Source organism: Anabrus simplex, chromosome 3 (genome assembly GCF_040414725.1).
Source record: "Anabrus simplex isolate iqAnaSimp1 chromosome 3, ASM4041472v1, whole genome shotgun sequence".
Lineage (NCBI taxonomy): Eukaryota > Metazoa > Arthropoda > Insecta > Orthoptera > Tettigoniidae > Anabrus > Anabrus simplex.
In genome coordinates this window covers 464602583-464627248 of record NC_090267.1, presented here as the reverse complement: position 1 = coordinate 464627248, position 24666 = coordinate 464602583, and the positions used below count along the sequence as shown (strand labels likewise).

Here is a 24666-nt window from a genome sequence, read left to right as displayed (position 1 = left end):
TGCAGATCAGTGGTGATTGATTGATTGATAACAAGTCCTGGATTTTGATGACAGCATCAAATGGTGCATCAAACTCATTGGTAACTTATATATATATATGCTGATCATCGTCCCCTGATCACAGAAATGTGTATTTGTTAAGTCAGTTTTTACTTTTAGGTTTTTAACATTTTTGTCTCATATTTATTTCTCATTTTCAAGTCATTTTTCTTTATTCTATATTATTATTGGGCCATTTTTATGAATTTACATAGGGTAATCAACATATCTGAACATAATTGGAGATTTCAATGAATGAGAATATTCAAAACATCAAAAGGTTCAAAGAAACAAATGTTGAAAGCTAGAAAAGCAGCTGGGATTGATAAGATTTCTGGGGATATGTAAAGGCTATGGGCTGGGATATAGTACTATATCTGAAATAATATGATGAGTGTAAGGGAAAGGGTGACAAACATAAAGTGGATAATTACAGCCCAGTCAGCTTGACATGTGGTTGTAAGCTCTGGGAAAGCATTCTTTCTGATTATAATAGACACGTTTGCAAAATTACTAACTGATTTCATAGAAAGAAAGGTTATTCCAGTGAAGCTCAGCTTGTAGGAGTCCAACAAGATTTAGCAGATATTTTAGATCAGGAGGTCAAAAGGACTGTATCACTATTGACTTATCCAAGGCTTTTGATAGGGTAGATCACGGGAGATTACTGACGAAAATGAGGCCTATTGGAGTGGACAAAAGAGTGGTTGAATAGAGCAGTTAAATGGGTGGTTAAAATTTTAGAGAATAGAACTCAAAGAATTAGAGTAGGTAGTAGGTGAAGTGTTATCTGATCCTGTAATGATTAAGAGGGGGGGCACAAGGCAGTATCATTGCTCCTTTTGTTTTCTTATGTATATAAATGATTTGAGTAATGATCTGGAATCATGGATAAGTTTATTTGTGGTTTATGTTATACTGTATAGAGTAGTAAATAAGTTGCAGGATTGTAAGAGACTGCAGGAGAACCTAGACAATGTTGTAAGATGGACAACGGATAATGGTATAATGGTAAACGGAACGAAAAGTCAAGTTGTAAGTTCCATCAAGAGGAAAAGTCCTCTCAGTTTTAATTACTGTGTTGTACCTCTCACAGGGAATGCTTAAGTACCTAGGCGTTAATACAGAAATTATCTTCATTGAGGTATAAATCTCTGGTAAGACCCAAATTAGAGTATGGTTCCCATGTTGAAAATCCATGTCTCTAGAGAGCGACAAGACATTGCTTCTAATATGGATGGGACTGCAATGAGAGAAAGAGAGGTGTACTTTTCACTGTAGTACAGTACCGTAGGTAGAAATTCACATTTCAGCTGGGTTGTTGAATTGCCCAAGTACTAACACACACATAGGTGTTTCTTAGTTCTGTTTTACACTGTGGGAATTTTATTTAATCATGTGTGATTCACTTCATGTGTCAGAAAGCCAGAGATAAAGCCAGCTAAAGTTGTGCATTGAAGGAAAATTATTTCACTACTCAGCAAGCAAATTTTTTCTGCAAGTGGTCAGTGAACGGGGAGTAGATTAACGATTTACCATTCAGAAACATGTGGGTCCGGACAAACACATGGTATCCAGAATATCAGTGTATTGTAAGGATTACATAATAGCTTAATAATGACTACATATACAGAGTGTCCCAGGAGGAATGGTCAATATTCAATATTGTTTCTTTTTTTATGATGGCAAGTTTAAGTGAACATATTTATAGATAATTTTCTTGCTCATTTTAAGTCTTTTCTTGAGAAATTTATATCATTTTATAGGTTATTTTTGGCATTTATTAGGTCATCAAAATCTGGGCCCTGGTAATTAAATGTTGTTTTCCTTTTCCAGGCATTTTCTAATTTTATTTATCCTGAATTAGTTTTGACACACTGAAAAAGCTCACAGTTATAGATTCTTACATGATAAGTTTCTGCTTTCAATTTGTTTCCTACATATAGATAATATATGAGTATATTTATGTCCTGTTAGCTTTCTTACCTGAGCATTTAAGAAATGTAAATTAACAAAAATTGGAGAACTTACTTGCAATTAACAGAAATTAAAATTTAAAAAAAGTATATATAGTAGGTGAAGAAGTGTGTTAAAAACATGTCATTCTGTTTCAAACATTTTCCCAAATATCCCCCTCTCCCCTCCACCGTGCATGTAATTTTCCTAGTTGCCATGACTCTATGAGTATGTACTGTAGTTTACAACCCATCCAATCCCTTTGCTAAGAAGGGTATTGTTTCTAGTACTATTCTTTTGCTAATGCATTTCAATATTTTGTACCAGAAAGGTTTCTCTTCAAACCTGAATGAAATTCTTGCCTTTAACACATAGTACACAAGCATTGTATAATGTACTGGTATGTTCTTTTTCAGTTTCATCGTGCTACCATAATGGAAACTATTACTTCATGGGACAGAGAATAAAGATCAACTGTAACTATTGGTAGGTATTCTAGTCATATCACTTCTACTACTATTAAAAATAATTATATCAATATCAGTGGCAGAACATGGTTTACTGCTTTGAAAACTAGCATGTTCAAATTTATTATTGCTCCAACATGACTTTCGTTTGAAGGCACACAACTGCAGCTCAAGGAAGTCATCAAAACAATGAGAAACGAAAGAAACAAAAGAGAATATGAGGTGTAAACACCATAAGCTGATCCAGTTTTGTCTGATATTGAAGACGCTGCTAGTGTAGGAATAAATGCTTCAAGAGCGTGTTAGGCAGACTAGTGTCATTTTTGCTCTTGTCTTGACCTATTTTGCTATTTACTTTTCAGGGTGAACATATTACTAATTAAAAATGTTCATTAATTACATAAACTTAGGCTGTGTAACTCTAAGTAAACTTATGTCCTCATCCCGACGTGATGCAGCCCTTCAGCCCTCCTGCCATTCTTAAATTTCTGACAGTAACAGAAATCGAAAGCAGGCCTCCAAGGATGGCAGTTAATAGCACTAGCCATTACACTATGTAGGCAGACTATGTAATCCTATTGATACTATACAAATCATACTTATAAAATATTCTGATTCACTGCAGTTAATTATATCGAGAATGCAAAATGCACATATGGCAAATTCTAATTGTGTTTTTTGTAACAGTGCTTCGGCTAATTTCAGAGCTAATCAAGAAGTTAGTAAAATAACCACCTAATTGATACTTTATTATTATTGCCTCAGGCAAAATTAAATATAAAATTAGCACTTACAGGACATGTTTCGACCACTTAGTGGCCCACTTCAGCTGTATAAAGAAAGAATTGAGAAGAAAAAACATTAGGACAATAAGCACAAATAATAAAAGTTCTTTGAAGATTCTTTTGTTAAAAAATGGAGGTCATCAGAACAGGACATCTTGCCTCTCGTTCTTGTTTGGAAAAGATGTTTATTCTGTGCTGTCTAGAGGATTTGTCTTTGAGCGCGACCTGGTGAAGTAACGATGTGACACAGTCTGACAGTTTATGCAAAGCTCTGGAGAGAAGGGGTCTGACACTTTGAAAAATGAAGGTATCGACCAAAGAAAAACAAGAGCCATGAAGGGTGTGTAAACTCCCTAGGCCTCGAGTGATCTAATACTTGTTGTTGTAAAAGGTTAAACAAATAGTATTGAATAGGTGGAAACCTTTAGCTTTTGTTTTACACTATATTAATACAAAATTTATTACCTATGCTCTAATACCATCGGGGTTGGAAAAGAACAAGAGTTGACCAAGTGAGGTTGGATATGATAAATTAAAGTGAGGAGCCTGGCACAAGTAAGTGGAAGCAATGCCAGGGCTCAGCTAAGGGCCCCCGTAGTTCATTCCAGGGCCACCAGAGTCAAGGATGTTAAGACTTAAGTATGGAGGGTAGCCAAGTTTTACTCAGTATATAGCCATTCTCTTTATTAAAATTACTGTACTCAAGTGTTTAGCAATAATTCTGTGTTGTAATTGCTCTGAAGATTGAAACACAACAGCATTTAATAATTATAACATGACCTAATAGCCCCAAATAGTACATTATGCAACAAGCCTATAATTGCAAAAATAAAGACATGAGTATGTTTATAAAACAAGCGAAGCGAGTTTTATAATTTTCAAAAGAGTGCCATAACTACCATTATAGGTGAGTTACATATGACTGGTAATGTTTGAAGATAATTATAACTATTTTTTAAATATTCATAAATTTCTGTCAAGATGCCGCTTGAGAGTTGAGTTTACTGAACAGAGCACAGAGCGCATGCGCTGGGTTATTGATTTTCTATGAGTGGATCAGAGACCTTGACAATGTCATATGTTTTCAAAGCTTTGATAGAAGGTTATCATAATCTAGCTTTATTTCAAACACAAATTGTTTATTGTACAGTTGGTGAAGTGAATTTGCAGGAATCTGCTGTGTGGTAGGTGCATTGATGTTAATATGTGTGTCTGACATGTTTGATTTTGGAAACAGGAAATTGAGTACTGTCAACTGGGGTTACTATGGTCACTTTTTTCAGTTTTTTGTGAATATCTTGCACATTTTATGAGATATCCATGTAAAAATGAAATATGATTTAGTATAATGTGTTGGGTATCATCTCCTTACTAAAATAAATTTTTCGAACATCAGGTAATTGTCTCACATCTGAAAATGTAGTGACCATAGTACAGTAACCCCATGAGGTGGGGACACTATGGTCATACAGGCCCTATTAAAATCAATCAAGAATTGTTACTAAATATGCAGGAATTAGTAAGGGGTGACTATGATCAAACAGAACATGTTTTTACAAGCATATTGATGTAAGAAATCTTATATTTAACTATAGTCTAAAGCTAAAAATTACAATTATGACAAACATTAAAGAAAAATTTTCCAAATATGTTTAATTTTCCCTTTTCATTTATAATTGTCTCATTTCAAATTGAAGCCAGTAAACTTTATATAGAAGCTTAGCTTACCCCCACCTTTGCTCAACTGGAGGTGGTAGTATTTTAAGAATTTCATTCACTTTGATAACATAAATGTATGCTTCCTTTGGTCACACAAAATATTCATGACATCTTCTAAGAAATGTAACTTTCACTTCATCTTCTTGACAAGTACCATCATCGTTTTTTTTTTTTTTTTTTTGGGTAGGTACTAAACTCAACCAGAACATAGTCTCCTGCTGTTGGTTTTCTACAGCATTCACCATTATCTTCTTCTTCTTCTGCCATCATGCTTACTTTCATCTCTTCCCAAGTTTCTTCGTCACTTCCATTTAAATAAATTTCAACACCATTTTCAGAGTCTGATGAATCTTCTCTTGTATGACTTTTCTGCTTCTTTCTGAAGACTGGTAGCACTGATGTTTCACCACTTGTTCCTGCTTGAAACTGATCTTGAAGAGGTGGACAGGTTCAATATCCTCCAAAGAGACACTTTTTCCTGGCTCAAGAAAACATCTCTTCTTTCTTGTGGGGACGTTTCTTTACTTTGAATAGCGCATTTCTTCCAAGAAACTTAAAACTGACTCAGCAATGTCACTAACAACTGAAGAATTACTGTCAGTTTCTAGGACAGACCTCACCATTTTGCCACTAACACTGAAATAAAAAGGACACAAACATGAAGTATGAAAGAAACAAGTGAATAATAAAATATAAATATATTAATTGTATACAATATTTAACAAGAGTAATCTAATATAACCCATAAGACAATTACAGTGAGTTGATACTCATGACCATAGTAACCCCAAAAAACAAAACAATTGTACTATTGTTTATAAATTTTCACTTTTAAGGTGCAAAAAAATTTCTTATAAAGATAAAATTGCATACATACCTTCACAGATAGGGAAACTGCCACCTGGGTGACTGCCCTAAATGCAGATCAGTATTGATTGATTGATTGATTGATTGATTGATTGATTGATTGATTGATTGATTGATTGATTGATTGATTGATTGATTGATTGATTGATTGATTGATTGATTGATTGATTGATTGATTGATTGATTGATTGATTGATTGATTGATTGATTGATTGATTGATTGATTGATTGATTGATTGATTGATTGATTGATTGATTGATTGATTGATTGATTGATTGATTGATTGATTGATTGAAGGAATAAACAAAGGTAAACAACACTTCCAGATGACATTTAGAAGTGATGACCAAGGAGCAACAATGAACAGTTTAGCCAACTGTTGTTTTTGTCAAAAAATAAGTGTTGAAACAAATAATAATCAGAAAAATGCACTTCAGGTTAGAATCACAAGTTTTCCCTTTCTGGAAAGAATAATGTGCCTAGATTGGAGGGAAATTTGAAAATTGACATTTTAAAAATATATAATATATAAATAAGCGTCAATAACATTTTTCCTCAGTTTTGACCATAGTCATCCCTGGGACCATTGTCACCCCGGCTGACGGTATTAAGAAATTAAGCGTAGAGAAATAATTTTAGAAGGGAAGGGTTTAACTCTTTTTTTTTTGCTATTTGCTTTACATCGCACCGACACAGATATGTCTTATGGCGACAATGGGATAGGAAAGGCCTAGGAAGTGGAAGGAAGCGGCTGTGGCCTTAATTAAGGTACAGTCCTGGCATTTGCCTGGTGTGAAAATGGGAAACCACGGAAAACCATCTTCAGGGCTGCCAACAGTGGGGCTCGAACCCACTATCTCCCGATTACTGGATACTGGCCGCACTTAAGCGACTGCAGCTATTGAGCTCGGTAAAGGGGTTTAACAGGGGGCCACGAATGATGTTTTTATTTTTTATTTTATGCCTGCTTCTTAATGTTAGGTTGGGTAATGGTTAACACTTGGTGGCTTGTTATGGTTTTGGAAACAAATGCAAAGCTCATGCATTGAACATAGGTACGATGCTATCCTTACCTAATTGGTCAAACAGTTGTATCATAATGAAAATCTGAACTCTGATTAGTGGAGAACCTGTATCAAAATGAAAATCTGAACTCTGATTGGTAGAGAATCTGTATCATACTGGAACTATAATGAGCCTCGTAAAGATTCAGTTTTCTGGCATATAATATTTATATTTTGGCATCGTCGAGCATAAACAATATTATGTATTTGATACAAAATCTACCACCTGAGCAACAGCCTAAATGCAGATCAGTGATTGATCAACTGATTGATTGATTGATTGATTGATTGATTGATTGATTGATTGATTGATTGATTGATTGATTGATTGATTGATTGATTGATTGATTCATTCATTCATTCATTCATTCATTCATTCATTCATTCATTCATTCATAAAAAATGTTCCCGCATAGATGGATATACCGGTATACAGGTATATATTGCCCACAAGCTCTGTATGCTTTTAAATACGTCTAATGTGTACTAATATTTCATGAGTGAGAATATCAAGACCTATATTTCAATTGCAGCAACTGCACGGCAATTGGCGATCAAGCTGAATTCTTGTGTGAAAGGAATGAATGCCTTGTGGAACCCGAGATCATACAAGGTGTAAATGATCGAGAATATAATCTCGGTTGGAGAGCGAGCAACTTCACAGAATTCTGGGGTAGGCGTTTGGATGAGGGCATCTCTCTTCGCCTGGGAACTCTGCAGCCACAGAAAACAGTAAGTTACCAATTGTTTATAGCATTCTTAATGTGTCATTAGAGAAATATAACAATGTAACTGTGTGAAAGGAATTGACACTTTTTTGTGTTTTAATGTTTGTTCTTAGTCTCCTTTACTATAACTCCCTCTTCTGATGCTCACCACTCATCGTATTTATCCTATTACCAGTGGCATATACCGAGAATGATGGAAATGTAAAGCACATTATAATGTAAGCATCTGACACGTTGTTCCATTTACAAAACTTGAATGCAATAAGAAAAATCATTGCACGTATTTCTGAGAACAGGGCATTGGAGACTGATATTGCAGTCCAAGTATTGTGTCTGTCTTCCCTCACCTCTCCTCACCTTACATGGCTTGCTACTATATGTACAATACCGGGAAGATAGGTGTGATAGGCTTTGCTCCATCAAAACACCACTGCTAATGAACAATTGTGTTATTCATCATGTATATTTCCTCACATCATACTTCTGAATTAATTATGTAGATAATAGAGTACTGGTATTTCACTCCCATTTACTTCTACATCCTTGTAGCAAGACACTTCAGGGCTGCCATTATAGGAGTAATATAGTTTTTTATTTGTAGGCAGATCTGCTAAAATGAAATGCATTCTTTCAGGTTTAGTGTTCTCTGTTGTTGGTTGGAATAGAGCTCATGATCATGGGTCAGATACCACCACTGATCTCTCGAGGAAGAGGAAGCTAACAAACCAGTGAATGATGGTTACGACCGCTGGTAATGCTGTAAAATTTGCGTTTTTAATTTTAAAATAAGAAGAAGAAGTAGAAGAATGGTGCATGGCATCTGTATAGGCTTCGTGGTGACATAATGAGGAAAAAATGAAAGGTGAAGATGTCATAAACACCCAATTCTCAAGCCTTGGGAATTAAGAGTATGAGGGGGTTAATTCTGAGAATTGAACCAGGGCCATTAGACCAAAGGCAAGCATTCTATTGATGTAGCCACAAAACCAGACTTTAATTTGCTAAACCTTAGGCTACCATCTCCACTGATCAGGTTTTGTTGGACAGACAGTAGCTTCTGAAACAGCCTTGACCAACACAACAGACTACTCCGTTGGCTATTGGCTGCAACTCAAAATGCTTAAGGTTGACGTTCACTAAATCAGCTATCGAAAAGTCTAGTGGTAACCCACATCTTGATCCCAACATACACCACTGGCTATTATGCGTGTACACTAGAGTCTTTGGTCCTGGAGTTTTCCTAATTATTTTACCTTCCTTCACTTTTATTTACCCTTTTAGTATTTTATGATGTAGAGTAACTGTTTCAAATGTGTAGTGAGCTTCAAGGTTTACTTACTGTTGTACAATGTCAGAGTTTTCAGTTCCAGAAGAGACTTTTCTTGTTGTAAATATTTTTTTGTTAACTGAAAAGCAGTCTATATTTTCTGAATCCTCAATTCAATAGATTTCCTTTCCTTACAATTTACTGTAATCAATTCACTAATTTCTTACTATATGGATTTAAACTGTTCAAGAAATGACTGCGAGACTGGCAGACAATTCCATACTCAATTCTCAAAACAAAACTAAAGAAGTTACTTATTAACCATCCTTTGAATTCTGTAAAAGAGTTCCTATCTCTTCAAAATACAGTAATTCTGGAAGGTCTACATTAGTGTAACAACTTTTATCCTGCTTGTACAGTTTTATTTAAACTGATACCGTATAAATTTTTATGTTTATAATTTAATGTTTCATGTATATAATTATGAAACTAATTGTAATTTGTAGGAACTTTTCTTATATTCATCATCATCATCATCTGTTTACCCTCCAGGGTCGGCTTTTCCCTCGGACACAGCGAGGGATCCCACCTCGACCGCCTCAAGGGCAGTGTCCTGGAGCTTCAGACTTTTGGTCGGGGATACAACTGGGGAGAATGACCAGTACCTTGCCCAGGCGGCCTCACCTGCTATGCTGAACAGGGGCCTTGTGGAGGGATGGGAAGATTGGAAGGGATAGGCAAGGAAGAGGGAAGGAAGCGGCCGTGGCCTTATGTTAGGTACCATCCCGGCATTCACCTGGAGAAGTGGGAAACCACGGAAAACCATTTCCAGGATGGCTGAGGTGGGAATCGAACCCACCTCTACTCAGTTGACCTTCCAAGGCTGAGTGGACCCCGTTCCAGCCCTCATACCACTTTTCAAATTTCGTGGCAGAGCCGGGAATCGATCCTGGGCCTCCGGGGGTTTTTTATATTCAGCTTAACATAACGCACATGTGTGGTCGCTGTCTTATTCTAAACAAACAAACTTCTGAAGACTTCAATATTTGAATTCTTTCAGTCAAGAGATCTTGTTGTTGCCAACATGGATTTCATCTGGTGTAATTTTGATATTTGACATAAATTTTGCTTTTTCAAATAACAATTTTAATCCAATTTTTGCTGCCCCACTAACTATTTTTTTGGTTTACACAGTTTATTGACACTTTGGCACCTTGAAATACTTGCGTTAGCATCAAACCTGTTCAACTTATTCTGCTGTAAGATATTCCCTTTAATTTGATTTCTGTATGCAGTGGTGCAGGAAGTTTTGCATTTAGTGTGTCACTAGCAGAGACCAGCCCCGTGGTGTAGGGGTAGCTTGCCTACCTCTTGCCTGGAGGCCCTGGGTTCGGTTCCCAGCCAGGTCAGAGATTTTTACCTGGACCTGAGGGCTGGTTCGAGGTCCATTCAGCCTACGTGATTAGAATTGAGGAGCTATCTGAGCTATCTGACCACATCACACCTCATAATCTGCAGGCCTTCAGGCTGAGCAGCGGTTGCTTGGTAGGCCAAGGCCTTTCAAGGGCTGTAGTGCCGTGTGTGTGTGGGGGGGGGGGGGGGGGTGATTTCACTAGGAGAGTTAATCTTTGTTATCATGATTCTCACCTTTATGGCTGCAACCTTTCCAATAGTAGTAATTTTGTGTGGCTATTCCTAGCCTGGTGCAGCCTGTGTAAAGCAGACCCTCCAAAGAGGGAGCGCAGTATCTGCCATGTATAGGAAACTGTGTGTTATTGTAGTGAAGGATAGCGTTGTGTGTGGTGTGTGTGAATTGCAGGGATGTTGGGGACAGTACCAACATCCAGTCCCCGAACCAAGGAAATTAACAAATTTAAGGTCAAAATCTCCAGCCCAACCAGTAACTGAACCTGGGGCCCTCTAAACCAAAGAGTACAACACTGACCACTCAGCCAAGGAGCCAGACAACATTTACAATGCACATCCGCTGTATTTTTTACCAGACAGAGTAGTTTGAAAATGAGTAAATATTCTTGTTATATTTCTCTGAAATCATCATTTCCCTTTATCCAGCTGTAGCCGGGTAGGGGCAAATATGGTTCCTCTCCACTTTCTTTGGTCTTTCCACCACTCCTCCTCCAACACTGTGTCCCAGTCCAGGTTTCTTTCTATAATGCTGCGTTGGATGGTATCCTTCCATCTCAATCTCCAAAATAAAAAAATAAAAAAAACCAAACCCAAACCCCATGACACTACAGCCCTTGAAGGACCTTGGCCTACCAAGCGACCGCTGCTCAGCCCAAAGGCCTGCAGATTACGAGGTGTCGTGTGGTCAACACGACGAATCCTCTCGGCCGTTATTCTTGGTTTTCTAGACCGGGGCCGCCATCTCACCGTCAGATAGCTCCTCAATTCTAATCACGTAGGCTGAGTGGACCTCGAACCAGCCCTCAGGTCCAGGTAAAAATCCCTGACCTGGCCGGGAATCGAACCCGGGGCCTCCGGGTAAGAGGCAATCTCCAAAATACAGTTCTTAAATAATTTTCTCTTTACAGGTGATGCGCATGCGGCCTATACTCAAGCACTACGATCGCTCACGCCTACCAAGGAGTTTTGATGCCCGCACTAAGCCGGAGTGGCGAGGATACATACATCCAATCAGGGATCAAGGATGGTGTGGTTCATCTTGGGCTGTCTCAACAGCCGCTGTGGGTTCAGACCGTTTTGCCATCATGTCCCAGGGTATGGAGAAGATTGAATTGTCTTCTCAGCATCTCTTATCTTGTAATGTCCGTGGTCAGAGAGGCTGTCATGGTGGTAGTCTCGACAGAGCATGGTTCTTCCTCAGGAAATATGGGTTAGTAATGTATATGTATTAAAATATTCATTCATTTAATTAGTGTATCAGCCATTTTGGCTGGGTTGCTCTCTGAAAACAGCTCTCCAACTTTCCTTTCCTTTAGTTGCCTAAATGTCAGAACTACCACTTCTTGTTTCATTTGGTCTATAATAATAATAATAATTTCATGTGGCTGGACCAAAGGCCAGTACGCTGACCATTCAGCCAACGAGTCGGACATTACTTGTAATACTCTATTACAGATATTATTACATTTATTGCTTATTGATGCACCCAATATCCTTTATCATCACCCTGTGGGTGGAGACGGTAGAATAGCACCCATGGTATTCCCTGCCTGTCGTAAGGGGCAACTAATAGGGGCTCTAGGGGCTCTCGACTTGGGAGCGTGGGTTGGCGATCTTGGAGCCTTTAGCTGAGTCCTGGCATTGCTTCCACTTACTTGTGCTGTGCTCCTAACTTTCAACTATTCTATCCGACGTCTCTTGGTAACTCTTGTTCTTTACCGGCCCCGACACTATTAGATTTCCGAGGGCTACGGAGTCTTTCATTTTCATGCCCCTCATGGCCCTTGTCTTTCTTTGGCATATACCTTCATTTTTCAACATATTGGATCCCTTCCATTTTACCCTCTGATTAGTGTTATGTAAAGGATGGTTGCCTAGTTGTACTTCCTCTTAAAGCAGTAATCACCACCACCACCAATAGCCTTTATCACGAGTACTAACCTTTTTTACAGACGGTGTTGAAAGAGGTGTCATTGGGCATTTAAACATTCCTGGCATCTTATAATGAAACTAGCATATGTACCCGTGCTTCGCTACGGTATTCTACATTGTATACGGATATCAAAGTAAATTACTGTACAGGAAGTGAATAAGATTTTTTAAATTGCATGTCTCTTAGCGTTATCCGAGAAACAGCATAGGGAGGTCCGCAGATGTTGCGTCCAATGTAAAGTGAGAGTTGCGGAGTAGTGATAATAACGACAGGTCCACTTGTCTACTGCAAGTCACATTTTGATGGTTAAATTTGTTTATAATGGGGAGTACCCTTGCAAGCGGCCACCTTTGCCTACTGAGAAACAGAATCGGGTAAAGGAGTTTAAAAAAAAATACACGCTCCCTTGCCTTCTGCTAGTCAAATCAAGAAGGGAATTATTCATTACAATGGTACACAGGAGTTGGAGGAGGACTCCATTCATACTGCCAGTTAAAGTCGATGAGTGAAGTACTGATTACAATATCAGATGCCCTCCTGCTGACAGTCATTATTGATTTGTAAAGTATTAATTACAATGGCAGACACACCCCTTCTAGATCACTACAAATTGACTTCAATTAATAAATATAGATCAATATACGGAAGTATATGTATGTTCACCTTCATTTACAGAATAACTGCTGCTAAACGGTGCATCATATCGAAAAACAGATTGTATGATAAGGCGCCTCTGGCCTCACTTAGCAATCTAAATGGCTGGTCCTATTGATATTTCCTTGTATTTCATCTATTTAAAGGTAAGATTGTTTAGAAACGTTGACTAGGGTGAAATTTGTGTAAGGTTTTCACACATTCAGTTACTTTTCAGATACTTATGTGACAGCTTCAAACATAGAATTTGGCTCACAAATGGCTACTGCATCAGCCAATATTTGTGTAGAATTTGATGATCCTATCCTTCCTATAAGTGATTCAAACCATCAATTATATGTGTACAAATTGCAAAGTTTCTCTCTCTCTTAGTCCAACCCTTCGTAAGGGTGTAGTGGCATCACGCGACAATCCTTTTGGTGATCTTCCTCCAGGAGTCTCTGCTTTGGGCATGGTGACTTGCTTGCTGTAAGCTCATCCTGGTTAAGTTCTTGATCTGGTCCATCCATCGGAAAATTTAGGTAAATCCAAAATAGAGCCAAATTTAACGTACAAGGGATAGAGATACGACAAAAAATCATAGGACCAAAGTTGTAGATCACTCCAAATTGAACAAAGATTATGCCATCTGCTTTGTGATATGACTTCCCGTTTAGCCACCAAATATCTCAAAAGGAAGGTCTGCACCGTCATTAAAATTGCCTCCATATTTTGATATTTATTGGGGGTAAAAAATAAAAATTTTAAACATCTCGTAAATTTCCCGCCGGTTACACACTGAAAGCTATATATAATTTTGCCAGATTTCAATTTTCTAGCTCGTCTGGCAGATTGTGCCGCCACCTTGATATGGGGAGGGTGTTAAAATTAGGACTTTCCGGAAACTTTTAAGCCCATGAAACCTACAGGTTATCGTTTTGGATAAATATATCCTACTGCATTCTTATGCAGATTTGAAACTCCCAGCATGTCCCCCTCAGAGAATTTTGAGAATTTTCGATTTTTCTAGGGATCCTGAAAGCATCAGTTTGTCTGGTACCAAGTTTTAAGTTTCTATGATGCCTGGAAGTGTCTCAGTAATTCACGTCTGTTTTCATTTTTATGCCTTTCTATATACATATGCAGACAGTATATATAGATCGCTCCATACTGACTTCCATTTATTCATATGGATTATATTTCACCCCCTTCTCTAATGGAACTAGGGGTGTCTTATTCCTGCAGTATATTTTCCAGGTAGTAAGTCATACTTGTAAGTCATACTGGAACATACACACATCCATTATTTTGGTCATTTTAGACAATTTATTTTTTCACCCTTTCTCACCCCCTATGCCAAAGGGGGCTGAACTTGGTCTTTAAAAAATCCAGAATGTTACTATTCATCTCAGCAACCTGGAAAACTATGGATTTGTCACTATTTTCAATTATTTTTATATCTCACCCCCCCCCCCCAATCCTAAAGGAGGCTAAACTTCGAGTTTTAAAAAAATCAGGAGTGTTACTATTCATCAGAGCGAGCCCGAAAAGTATGAATTCGACACTACTTTTGATGATTTTTATATCGCATCCCCTCGCCCTCTGCTCCTAAGGGTCCCTGGGGTGCCTTATACCCATGGGTTTGTCTCCTAATATTAAAAATCCGGAGTATACAATTCACCTCGGCGACCCCTGAAAACTATGTATTAGACATTATTTTCTATTATTTTTATATATCACTCTCCCATCACCCCCCACACCAAAGGGGGCTGAACTGGGACTTAAAAAATACCGGAGTGTCACTATTCATCTCAGCAACCTGGAAAAGTATGGATTCGACACTACCTTCGATGATTTTTATATCTCAGCCCCCTTCCCCCCACCCCTAAAGGTTCCTGGTTTGTATTACCCCCATGTGGATTGTCTCCTGATACTAAAAATCTGGAGTGTCACTATTCATATCAGCGACCATGAAAAATATGGATTCGACACTATTTTCTATTATTTTTATATATCACTCGCCCATCACCCCCACCCCGAAGGGGACTGAACTTGGACATTAAAAAGTTCTGGAGTGTCACTATTCATTTCAGCGAGCCCAAAAAGTATGGATTCAACACTACTCCCTGTTCCTGGGGTGTCTTACTCCCACATGGTTTGTCTCCTGATATTAAAAATCGGGAGTGTACAATTAACCTCGGCGACACTGAAAACTATGTATTCGACACTATTTTCAATTAAAATAATATATCACTCCCCCCTCGCCCCCACCACAAAGGGCGATGAACTTGGACTTATAAAATATCCTGAGTCTCACTCTTCATGTCAGCAACCCCGAAAACTATGGATTCGACACTATTTTCAATTACTGTTATATATCATTCTCCCATCACCCCCCACACCGAAGGAGGCTAAACTTGGATTTTTAAAAATTCTGGAGTGTCACTACTCATCTCAGCAACCCTGAAAAGTATGGATTCGACACTACATTAGAAGATTTTTATATCTCAGCACCCTCGCCTCCCGCCCCCAAGGGTTCCTGGGGTTTATTACCCCCACGTGGTTTGTCTCCTGATACTAAAATCCGGAGTGTCACTATTCATCTCAGCGGACCCGAAAACCATGGATTCAACACTATTTTCTATTATTTTTATATATCACACCCCATCACCCCCCACACCGAAGAGGGCTGAACTGGGACATTAAAAAATTCCGGAGTGTCACTGTTCATTTCAGCAAGCCCAAAAAATATGGATTCGACACTACTTTTGCTGATTTTTATATCTCAGCCCCATCGACCCCCCCCCCCCTATCCCTAATGGTTCCTGGGGTGTCTTACCCCCACGTGGTTTGTCCCCTGATACTAAAAATCCGGAGTTTACTATTCACCTCGGTGACCTTGATAACTACGTATTCGACACTATTTTCGATTACTGCTATATATCACTCCACCCCCCGCCCCCACCACAAAAGGGGCTGAACTTTGATTTTAAAAAATTCGGAGTGTTACTATTAATCTCAGCGACCACGAAAAGTGTGGATTTGAGACTATTTTCGATTATTTTTATACCTAAGCCCCCTGACTCACCCTAAGGGGATTAGAGGTGGCTTACTTCCACAGTGCTCGTCTCCAGATAGCAAATAATAAGTGTTCAAAATTTGATTGAAATTACTCCAGTGGTTTAGGAGGAGATGTGTCATTTACACACATACATACATCCATTTTTATATAATAGTAAGATTTTAATATCTCACTGCCCCCTTGCCCCCCACCGCAAAAAGGGGACTGAACTTTGACTTCAAAAAATTTGGAGTGTTACTATTCATCTCACCGAAACCGAAAAGTATAGATTCAACACTTTTTTATTATTTTTATAACTCACTCCCCCCTCGCCTCCCACGATGAAGGGGACTGAACTTGGACTTATGAAAAATTCGGAGTGTCACTATTCACCTCAGCAAGCCTGAAAACTGTCGATTCAAAGGGGAATAGAGATGGCTTACCCCCACAGTGTTTGTCTCCAGACAGCAAATAATAATAATAATAATAATAATAATAATAATTTGATTGAAATTGCTCCAGTGGTTTAGGAGGAGATGTGTCATTTACACACATACATACATACATTTTTATATATACTGTAGTAAGATAAAGATTTCGTGTCACATACATAAGTTCCTGTTGCATAATTGTACTAATTACTGTTGTTATATTGTTTTCAAGTTCATCTATTGTGTGAGGATTATTTCCGTAAATTTTATATATTAAGGTTCTCCACAAATAAAAGTTTCTCTACCTGGAACTGGAACCCCAGGAAATATCTCCTGAAATCGCCTACACACCTCCCTACATGACTCTGTTTTTACACATGTGCCAGACATAAAGACTCTTTGATCAAGCGTGAATTTCACTGGCAATCAACAGTATAATAATGTAATTAATCTAATTAATTCTACTGTAATTTAGCCACATGTACACTTGCAAACAAACGTATCATTTCATGGTTTCCCATGACACACAAACTCGAGTAACTGACCGCCTTGTGGCTACGCAGTGAGTTAGCATGAGGTTATGAATACACCGTTCAGAGCATGCATGTGCATGTCGAATGGCAGCCCCACTGGGAGCGGGACACACTGTAGAATGCATTGCCCTGATGCACCCTCTTTCTAATCTCCATATCCAGCCCTGTATTCTGAATTAATTCACTCCCTAGGTATTTGAAAATGTCAGCAATTTCAAGGCTTTGACCAATTTTCACAGTGCATTTCCGTTGTCTTTCTCATCTTGATATCACCATGGTCTGGTTTTTATCTGCACTGATTTTCACACCATACCTTCCAGTTTTCTTGTTCAGTGCATCAAATCACTATTTGCTTTACGTCGCACTGACACAGGTAGGTCTTATGGCGATGATGGAACAGGAAAGGCCTAGGAATGGGAAGGAAGCGGCTGTGGCCTTAATTAAGGTACAGTCCAAGCATTTACGTGGTGTGAAAATGGGAAACCATGGAAAACCACCTTCAGGGCTGCTGACAGTGGGGTTCAAATCCACTATCCCCCAGATGTGAGCTCACAGCAAATGGTATGTACAGATTACAATCTAAGATCCAACTACCTATGAAAATAGATTCAAGAAATCTGTTGGTTTTTCAATTACCGTATGTCTCTGTGAACGTTCAAAAGAGTCAATCCCTTGAATCGACTTTAATTTGTTTATAGTCAATCTCTGTTACGGTATTTTCATTTGTAAAAATTCCATGGGGGTGGCAGGTGGTCTAAACCCCCAGTAACCCCCTGCCCCACCCCCTGGCTATGCCCCTGGCCCTTAGCATATATACAAATCATTGTAGATTGCTCTTACAAATTTTATCTCAGATCAGTGCAACGTCAGACCTTTACCTAAAGTTTTCATTGGAGATACAATCTGATTTAGTGATACCAGCTGTCCACCTCAGCATCTTTGTCTCCATTATTACTATAGTTCATTCCATGTTAAGAAAACAGTATTGCTCTTATGACAACAGGGTTGCTATATTGAATGGTTCTGCTCAGCACCATCACGGGAAAACGGCGGCGCATAAATTTGTGAAATTCAGTATTAATTAATTTCATCTATGCCTCTTCAGTGACACCAAGACTATCTATGACAGCTGTTGGTGGAGCTGTGGAGGATCAAACCAGCCTTCGGGCTGAATACCCAACAAACATACATACATCCATCCCTGGTGCCCCCATTTTCATTTTATGGACTGTTAATTCTTACTTACTTTACTTGTTTTCATTCCCCACCCTGAAGGGGTGGGGCGGGCCACCTAGAGGGTGACGCCCTCACTCTGGCCAAGAGCTGCGGGCGGGTTGGGGAGGTTTGATGGATGAGGGAGGTCAGGAGGATGTGAGAAATAGAGGAGATGGTAGGGGGTTAGGCCTCTTTACTGAGCTTTATTGAATGTGCATTTCCAAAAATTACAGAGAAGAATTTATAAACATAAACAATATTTTCATTATTAGATAATTTTAAAGAGTATAAGGGGTGTTTTTAAATTATTTTTGATTATTTTTTATAATTTTTTTTCTTTTTTGCCTGATGCTATACAAAATATTGTGCTATAAATACATCTAAGAACAAGGACATTTGCAATACAAGAATTCGGTGGTTCTAATAGCATGCCGTTCTGAAGTGATTCTGGATCTTGTGCATTACAATGCGTCATTAAGATGTGATGCTATTGTCCATTTCTTGATGCTGAGAGGAGGTTGAGGGGGTTTATATGAGAGTTTCTAAGGGTGTGAAATTAAAATGAGTATTTAAGCCTGAATGGGTAGTGAAAAAATGGAGATTGAGGGTCTGATTAGCTGCAGCCTGAAGGTATGTGAGAACCAGGTGTCTATTGTATGGATGGATATTTAGCAAGGAGATTGTAATAAATCTGACAAGATCTTCAATTGTAGGGTGGGGAAAAAGTGAATGGGTGGGCGTGGTTGGTGGGTCAATAGTGCGAATCGGGGTTATGATTTCTGGGTGATTTGAGGGAGGTGTCGGACGTCCTCGACAGCGGCAAGAATAGACTGGATGGCTGCCCCCGCAAGTGTTACAGTGGCCGGGGTGTAGGGTGTTGGGGCACTTGGTGGTGACATGATGCTGAGTGCAATGACCACAGATTGGATGATTTGCTTTGCACTGGGCCGTTGTGTGATTGTTATAGAGGAGGCATCTTTCACATCTGATTGACTGTGGAGGTGGAGCACGAGAAGGTTCGACTTTGTGATGGTGGCGATGTATTGATACACCACTGGCAAGCAATCTGTCCACATTGGCCGGTGTTGGCAGAAGAATCCGCACCAGGAAGGTTGGACCCTCCGCATTCCAGATGCGGAAGGACTTCCGAGCAGGCACTTCCTCCACACGGAGCTCGGCGAGAATCGTCTCTTCTGTAAGGGAAGGATCCACACCACGGATGATGCAACTTAGGAGATTATAACGTGATGGTGGAGGTGGTGGTGGAGTGGGAGGTAGTGAGAGGGGTTGAAGAGGGATAGTTGATCCAAACGGAGTTGATCCTATCGTGGTGGCGAGTTGGTGTGCTGCTATTTCCCCGTTGATTTGAATGATGATTCCTTTTGAAGTCTTCCTGATATCAGCGATGTCCTCTCGGCGCATGTTATAGCGAAGAAGCGTGCAGAAGATGGCTTGAGGTGTCCGAAATTCTGGAGAAGGATTAAGGAGGAGAAATGCATGTGTGCTGGAAGCGGTTTGCTGGAGAAATCGGAGATGGTTGATGGGTCGTCTAGTGCCAGACATGGAGGAATATTCGAGTTGAGGGGAGGTGGGTGGAGTGGTGGTAGTAGATGGGGATATATGCTGTATGGTGGTGTCCATTGGAAGAGATGTAGCAGCTGCTGTAGGCGTCTGCGGTGCAGGTGCCGAGTCCACTGCCAGGTAATGCTGAGCACACGCTCCCTCGGGGGCCGGTTGATGCGTCATCCTCTGGTACTGAGTTTGCGGGTTGTCCGGATGCGTAGCTGGATTTGCTGGCAGAAAGCGTGCATCGTCATTTGGAGTTGCATAGCTGGACAGGAGAGTCGTGTGGAAGGCTACGGCAGCGGTGTCCACGGCGAATTATCGGAAGCTGGAGGTGGAAGTGGTGGTGCAGGTGGCAGCTGTGGTAGTAGCAGGAGAATATGGCTTGTAGGGGTACATGGTGTGATTTGCTTCAGACCCCGGAGAGGCATAAATAAGCAAGACTTGGTAGACACAGATCAGGGCTAAGCTGCTGACGATTCTCCTATTGTGCAGTGCTACCGATGGGCATGTCCTGAGGTGAGACCTCACTGGTTTACGTTCGTCCATCTGGCTAGTCCACAATTTTTAAGAAGCAATAAACCCCCGTGGCTGCTTTCGGTGTTGCAAACAGTCGGACGGCGAAGGATTGTGTTAATTCCACCTCTAACATGGTTATATCATCATCCCTACTGTTGAGTCATCACACTGTGTTACTACTGTCTCTTCTGTACAATTTCTCACATTCACCAGTTTTTCAAAACATTCCTTCCATCTTCTCTTTATTTATTCTGGATGTGCAATCATCTTCCTCTTTCATCAGCTTTGTATAAATTATTTCTTTCCTATTACTTTGCATAATTCCATACAGCATTATTTTACTGCCAGCTCCATCTGTTTCCATCTTTTGTGTAAATTCTTCCCAACTTTTCTTCCCTTTTTTTTTTTTTTAGCGGCTTTACATTGCACAAACACAGATAGGTCTTATAGCGACGATGGTATAGGAAAGGCCTAGAAGTTGGAAGGAAGCAGCCAAGGCCTTAATTGAGGTACAGCCTGGTGTAAAAATGGGAAACCACAGAAAACTATCTTCAGGGCTGCTAACAGTGGGATTCGAACCCACCATCTCCCGAATACTGGATACTGGCAGCACTTAAGCGACTGCAGCTACCGAGCTTGGTTTTTCTTCTCTTACCAATTTGTTATATTTTGTTTTATTATCAAGATACTTCCTTTTGCTTTCTTTCTTTCTTTGTTATCTCTGTTCCATTATTGTCATGCTTTCTTCTTTTCTTTCACTGCTTCTGTTACCTTCTAATTCCAGCATGATGTCTCCTTTCCTTCCACTCTTGTCTATGTTCTACCACAAGCACTTTCTGCCCCACTTACAAATACCATATTGAAGCTGGACCATTTATCTTCCACATTACCTACTTCAGTAAATGGAATCTTGTTTCAGTCTCTCCAGAAATTCTTCCTGTATATTCTTTCTTCTAATTTACACATGTTTATTTTTCTCTTATCTCCTTTAATTTTTCCATTTTCCCCACTCTCAATTTTGCTATCACAACTCTATGATCTCCATCGAATGCTTCTCCTGGTAGAGCTGTTACATCCATCAACTGTCTGTGGTTTGTCCTTTCCTCCAGAAAGTAATCAATTACTGATTTTATTCTACTGTCAACCCAGCCATATCTCATAATTTTTCAGTTGTTTTTCTTCCAGAACTATGTGTTGCCCACCATCATTCCATTCCTCTCATAAAACTGAACAAGTTTCTCTCCTCCATTCCTTTTCCCTTATCCATATGGTCCAATTCTTCCTTTCCTTGTCTTTCATTTTCAACATGTCCGGCTCCATGGCTAAATGGTTAGCGTGCTGGCCTTTGGTCACAGGGGTCCCGGGTTCGATTCTTGGCAGGGGTGGGAATTTTAACTATAATTCGTTAATTCCCCTGGCATGGGGACTGGGTGTATGTGTTGTCTTCGTCATCATTTCATCCTCGTCACGACATGCAGGCCGCTTACGGGCGTCAAATCAAAAGACCTGCACCTGGTGAGCAGAAGTCCTTGGACACATCCAAACACTAAAACCATACGCCATTTCATTTCATTTCCCACATGTGCATTTAGGTCTTCACATGAGCGGAGTTCCGTAGTGAAGGGCAGTCTGAGATGGAGTCTTGAGATTCCTCGAGACTAGCGCAGGCACTGTTTCTTGAGAGAAATTTCAAGAGATCTTGAGAGTGTTGCCCCGCATTGTGCGGCAAGAAGCATGTTGTAGGCCAGTAGGTAGCTGGAGCTGAATATTGTTTGTGCCGAGTATGTGAGCCTTCTCCATTCCGTACAAACATGTCAAGAAGCAACTAGGGCATTCATTTCTTTCATTTCTATGGAGGTCTATTTTGATGCAATATAACATAATTATAAAGGATACGCATTCTGGCATTGTATGAAGCGATAAGTACACAAATGTGTAGGCTAAGTAGCCTCCAGGAAATGACTGCTACTGTAGGTGTACATTGTTATCATTCATAATTTATCAGACCCCACATTCAATATCCATTTGACCACTGCTTGTGATGTTGTATTTACCAACATTGTGGTGATGAAGGAAATAATTCCTTACAATGTTATAGAATACAAAGTATTTGCGTCATAATTAGGTACTTCAGTATATGATGGTGCAATGTGTAATTGTTTCTAAATGTACACAAGAACTTCAAAACTATGTCTGAAATCCAGCATAAGTCATGGACATGGGATTATTTTGAAGAGATGCCACATCGGTTTTTGTGTTTCCCTATGACAGCTGTGTTATTTGTTCAAAAGTAGTAAAATACGTCAGCAGAAATACTTCTGGGGTGATTCAGCACTTAACAACACATAATATCACTGAAGGGGAATCGTCACAGAGAACACCTCCGGCCCGGTCTGCTTCACAATAGTGGTGGGGCATTCGAATCATTTTACTGAATCGATTAATTTGATTCCGTTCACATTACTGAATCGATACAGTGATCCGATTCATGGCACATTAGAGTCGCCACTCCTACTGCATCTGTGTAGTATGTGCTGGTAAGACAGCAGCAACAGCATTCAGTGCTTGCTGCTGCCATCTGGTCTTCATACTATGAACTCCTTTCTTAGAAAAAAATGGTAGTCACTCTAATACATTGAAGGTTTCCAGTGATGCAGGATGGGAAAGGTCTGGGATTAGGAAGGTAGCAGCCATGGCCTTAATTAAGGTACAGTCCCAGCATTTCCTGGTGTGAAAATGGGGAAACTACGGAAAACCATCTTAACGGCTGCCAACGGTGGGATTCGGACCCACCATCCCCTGAATGTAAGCACATAGGTACGCGATACTAACCACACGTCCAACTTGCTCAGTCATTTTTAAAAATATGTATTTTTCTATCAGCAGACGATTTTTTAAAATCGTCATATTTTGTATAGGCTACCCAAAATATACAGTAGCCCATTGGTTTTCTGATTCAACATACTGTTGGTTAAGTTATTGCATCAGTCAGCTCACTTACTGTCCAGATGTGATTGAAGTCTTGTGCAACGATGTGATATACGAACTGAGAAAATACTGAACCGTTCTTCCCAATATAAAACAGGTACTTCTGAGTGGTCATGAGCATGCCTCATAGTCATAGGGCAGGCTAAAGTTGAGTTTAATTAATTGTCAAATGTCAACTAAGTTATAATACTAAGATTTATTAAACTAATACTACTACTAATAGCATCCTCAACCTATATAATCATCTCAAGGTTAAGACCTGTCATATTTGATTTGCTTTGACAAATTTGTGCTTAATTATAGTTCTAAAATTAAGCAATAAAATATATAAACATAGGAATTTATGAACACATTAATAGTTTAATAATATGAATGACTATACTAAAATTGGAATAACTAGCTACTTTAGAATTACGTTTGGACTACCTTTTTAACACTACAAATGAATCCATCTATTATTTAAACCTCCCTGTAAGAAGAGGACAGTGAATGCAAGTGGGTATTATTTTGAAATGAGCTGAGCTTGAGAGTCCATTATAGCATACGATTCTTTCAGTGTACCATGACTCTGTATGTATTGCTTCAGAGGAAGTTCGGCTCCCCGCCAATGTCCAGTGTTACATGTAACTAATCTCATGATTAGATCCGTATTGAATTTGCTATAATATGCTTACAATATTGTGATTTTTTATTCCACCTTTTTAATACAACTGGTTTTATGTTGTTAGATCATAATGCTACAACACTATTTTATAGGGACATGTTTCGCTTGAATTTCAAGCATCCTCAACCTATATAATCATCTCAAGGTTTAAACTTGTCATATTTGATTTGCTTTGACAAATTTGTGCTTAATTATAATTCTAAAATTAAGCAATAAAATATATAAACATAGGAATTTATGAACACATTAATAGTTTAACGATATGAATGACTATACTAAAATTGGAATAACCGTTAATTCTAAAGATATTGACGTCCAAAACACAGTATCTTCAAATGTTGAAAATTTGGCTAAAATTGTTTTCTCAAAGTTCTAGTTTATTAAAAACAATTGTAATTTGACTTCTATGTTAAAATTTGAGTCGTAATTATAGTTAAAACTTATTGGTGTCTGGAATTGGAATTCAGCTTCAAGTTTTAATTTTGAGGCTTGCTACTGTAATTTAATAGTTTTGAACAGTAAAATGTTGAATTAGTTAGCTTCATCGAACTAGTCTTGTTTTTACGATCAGATTTTCCATTGGTAG

The 24666-nt window shown here is 39.1% G+C and overlaps 1 protein-coding gene across 1 annotated transcript in view; it reads left to right on the top strand.

Annotated features, from left to right (window-relative positions):
- Positions 1–24666, top strand: part of LOC136866523 (uncharacterized peptidase C1-like protein F26E4.3) — a 383490-nt gene that overhangs the window by 345374 nt on the left and 13450 nt on the right. The window contains exons 3-5 of the mRNA XM_067143570.2: positions 2412–2481; positions 7432–7630; positions 11449–11750. Coding sequence (XP_066999671.2) covers positions 2412–2481; positions 7432–7630; positions 11449–11750 — 571 coding nt within the window. The remainder of the gene's footprint in view (positions 1–2411; positions 2482–7431; positions 7631–11448; positions 11751–24666) is intronic.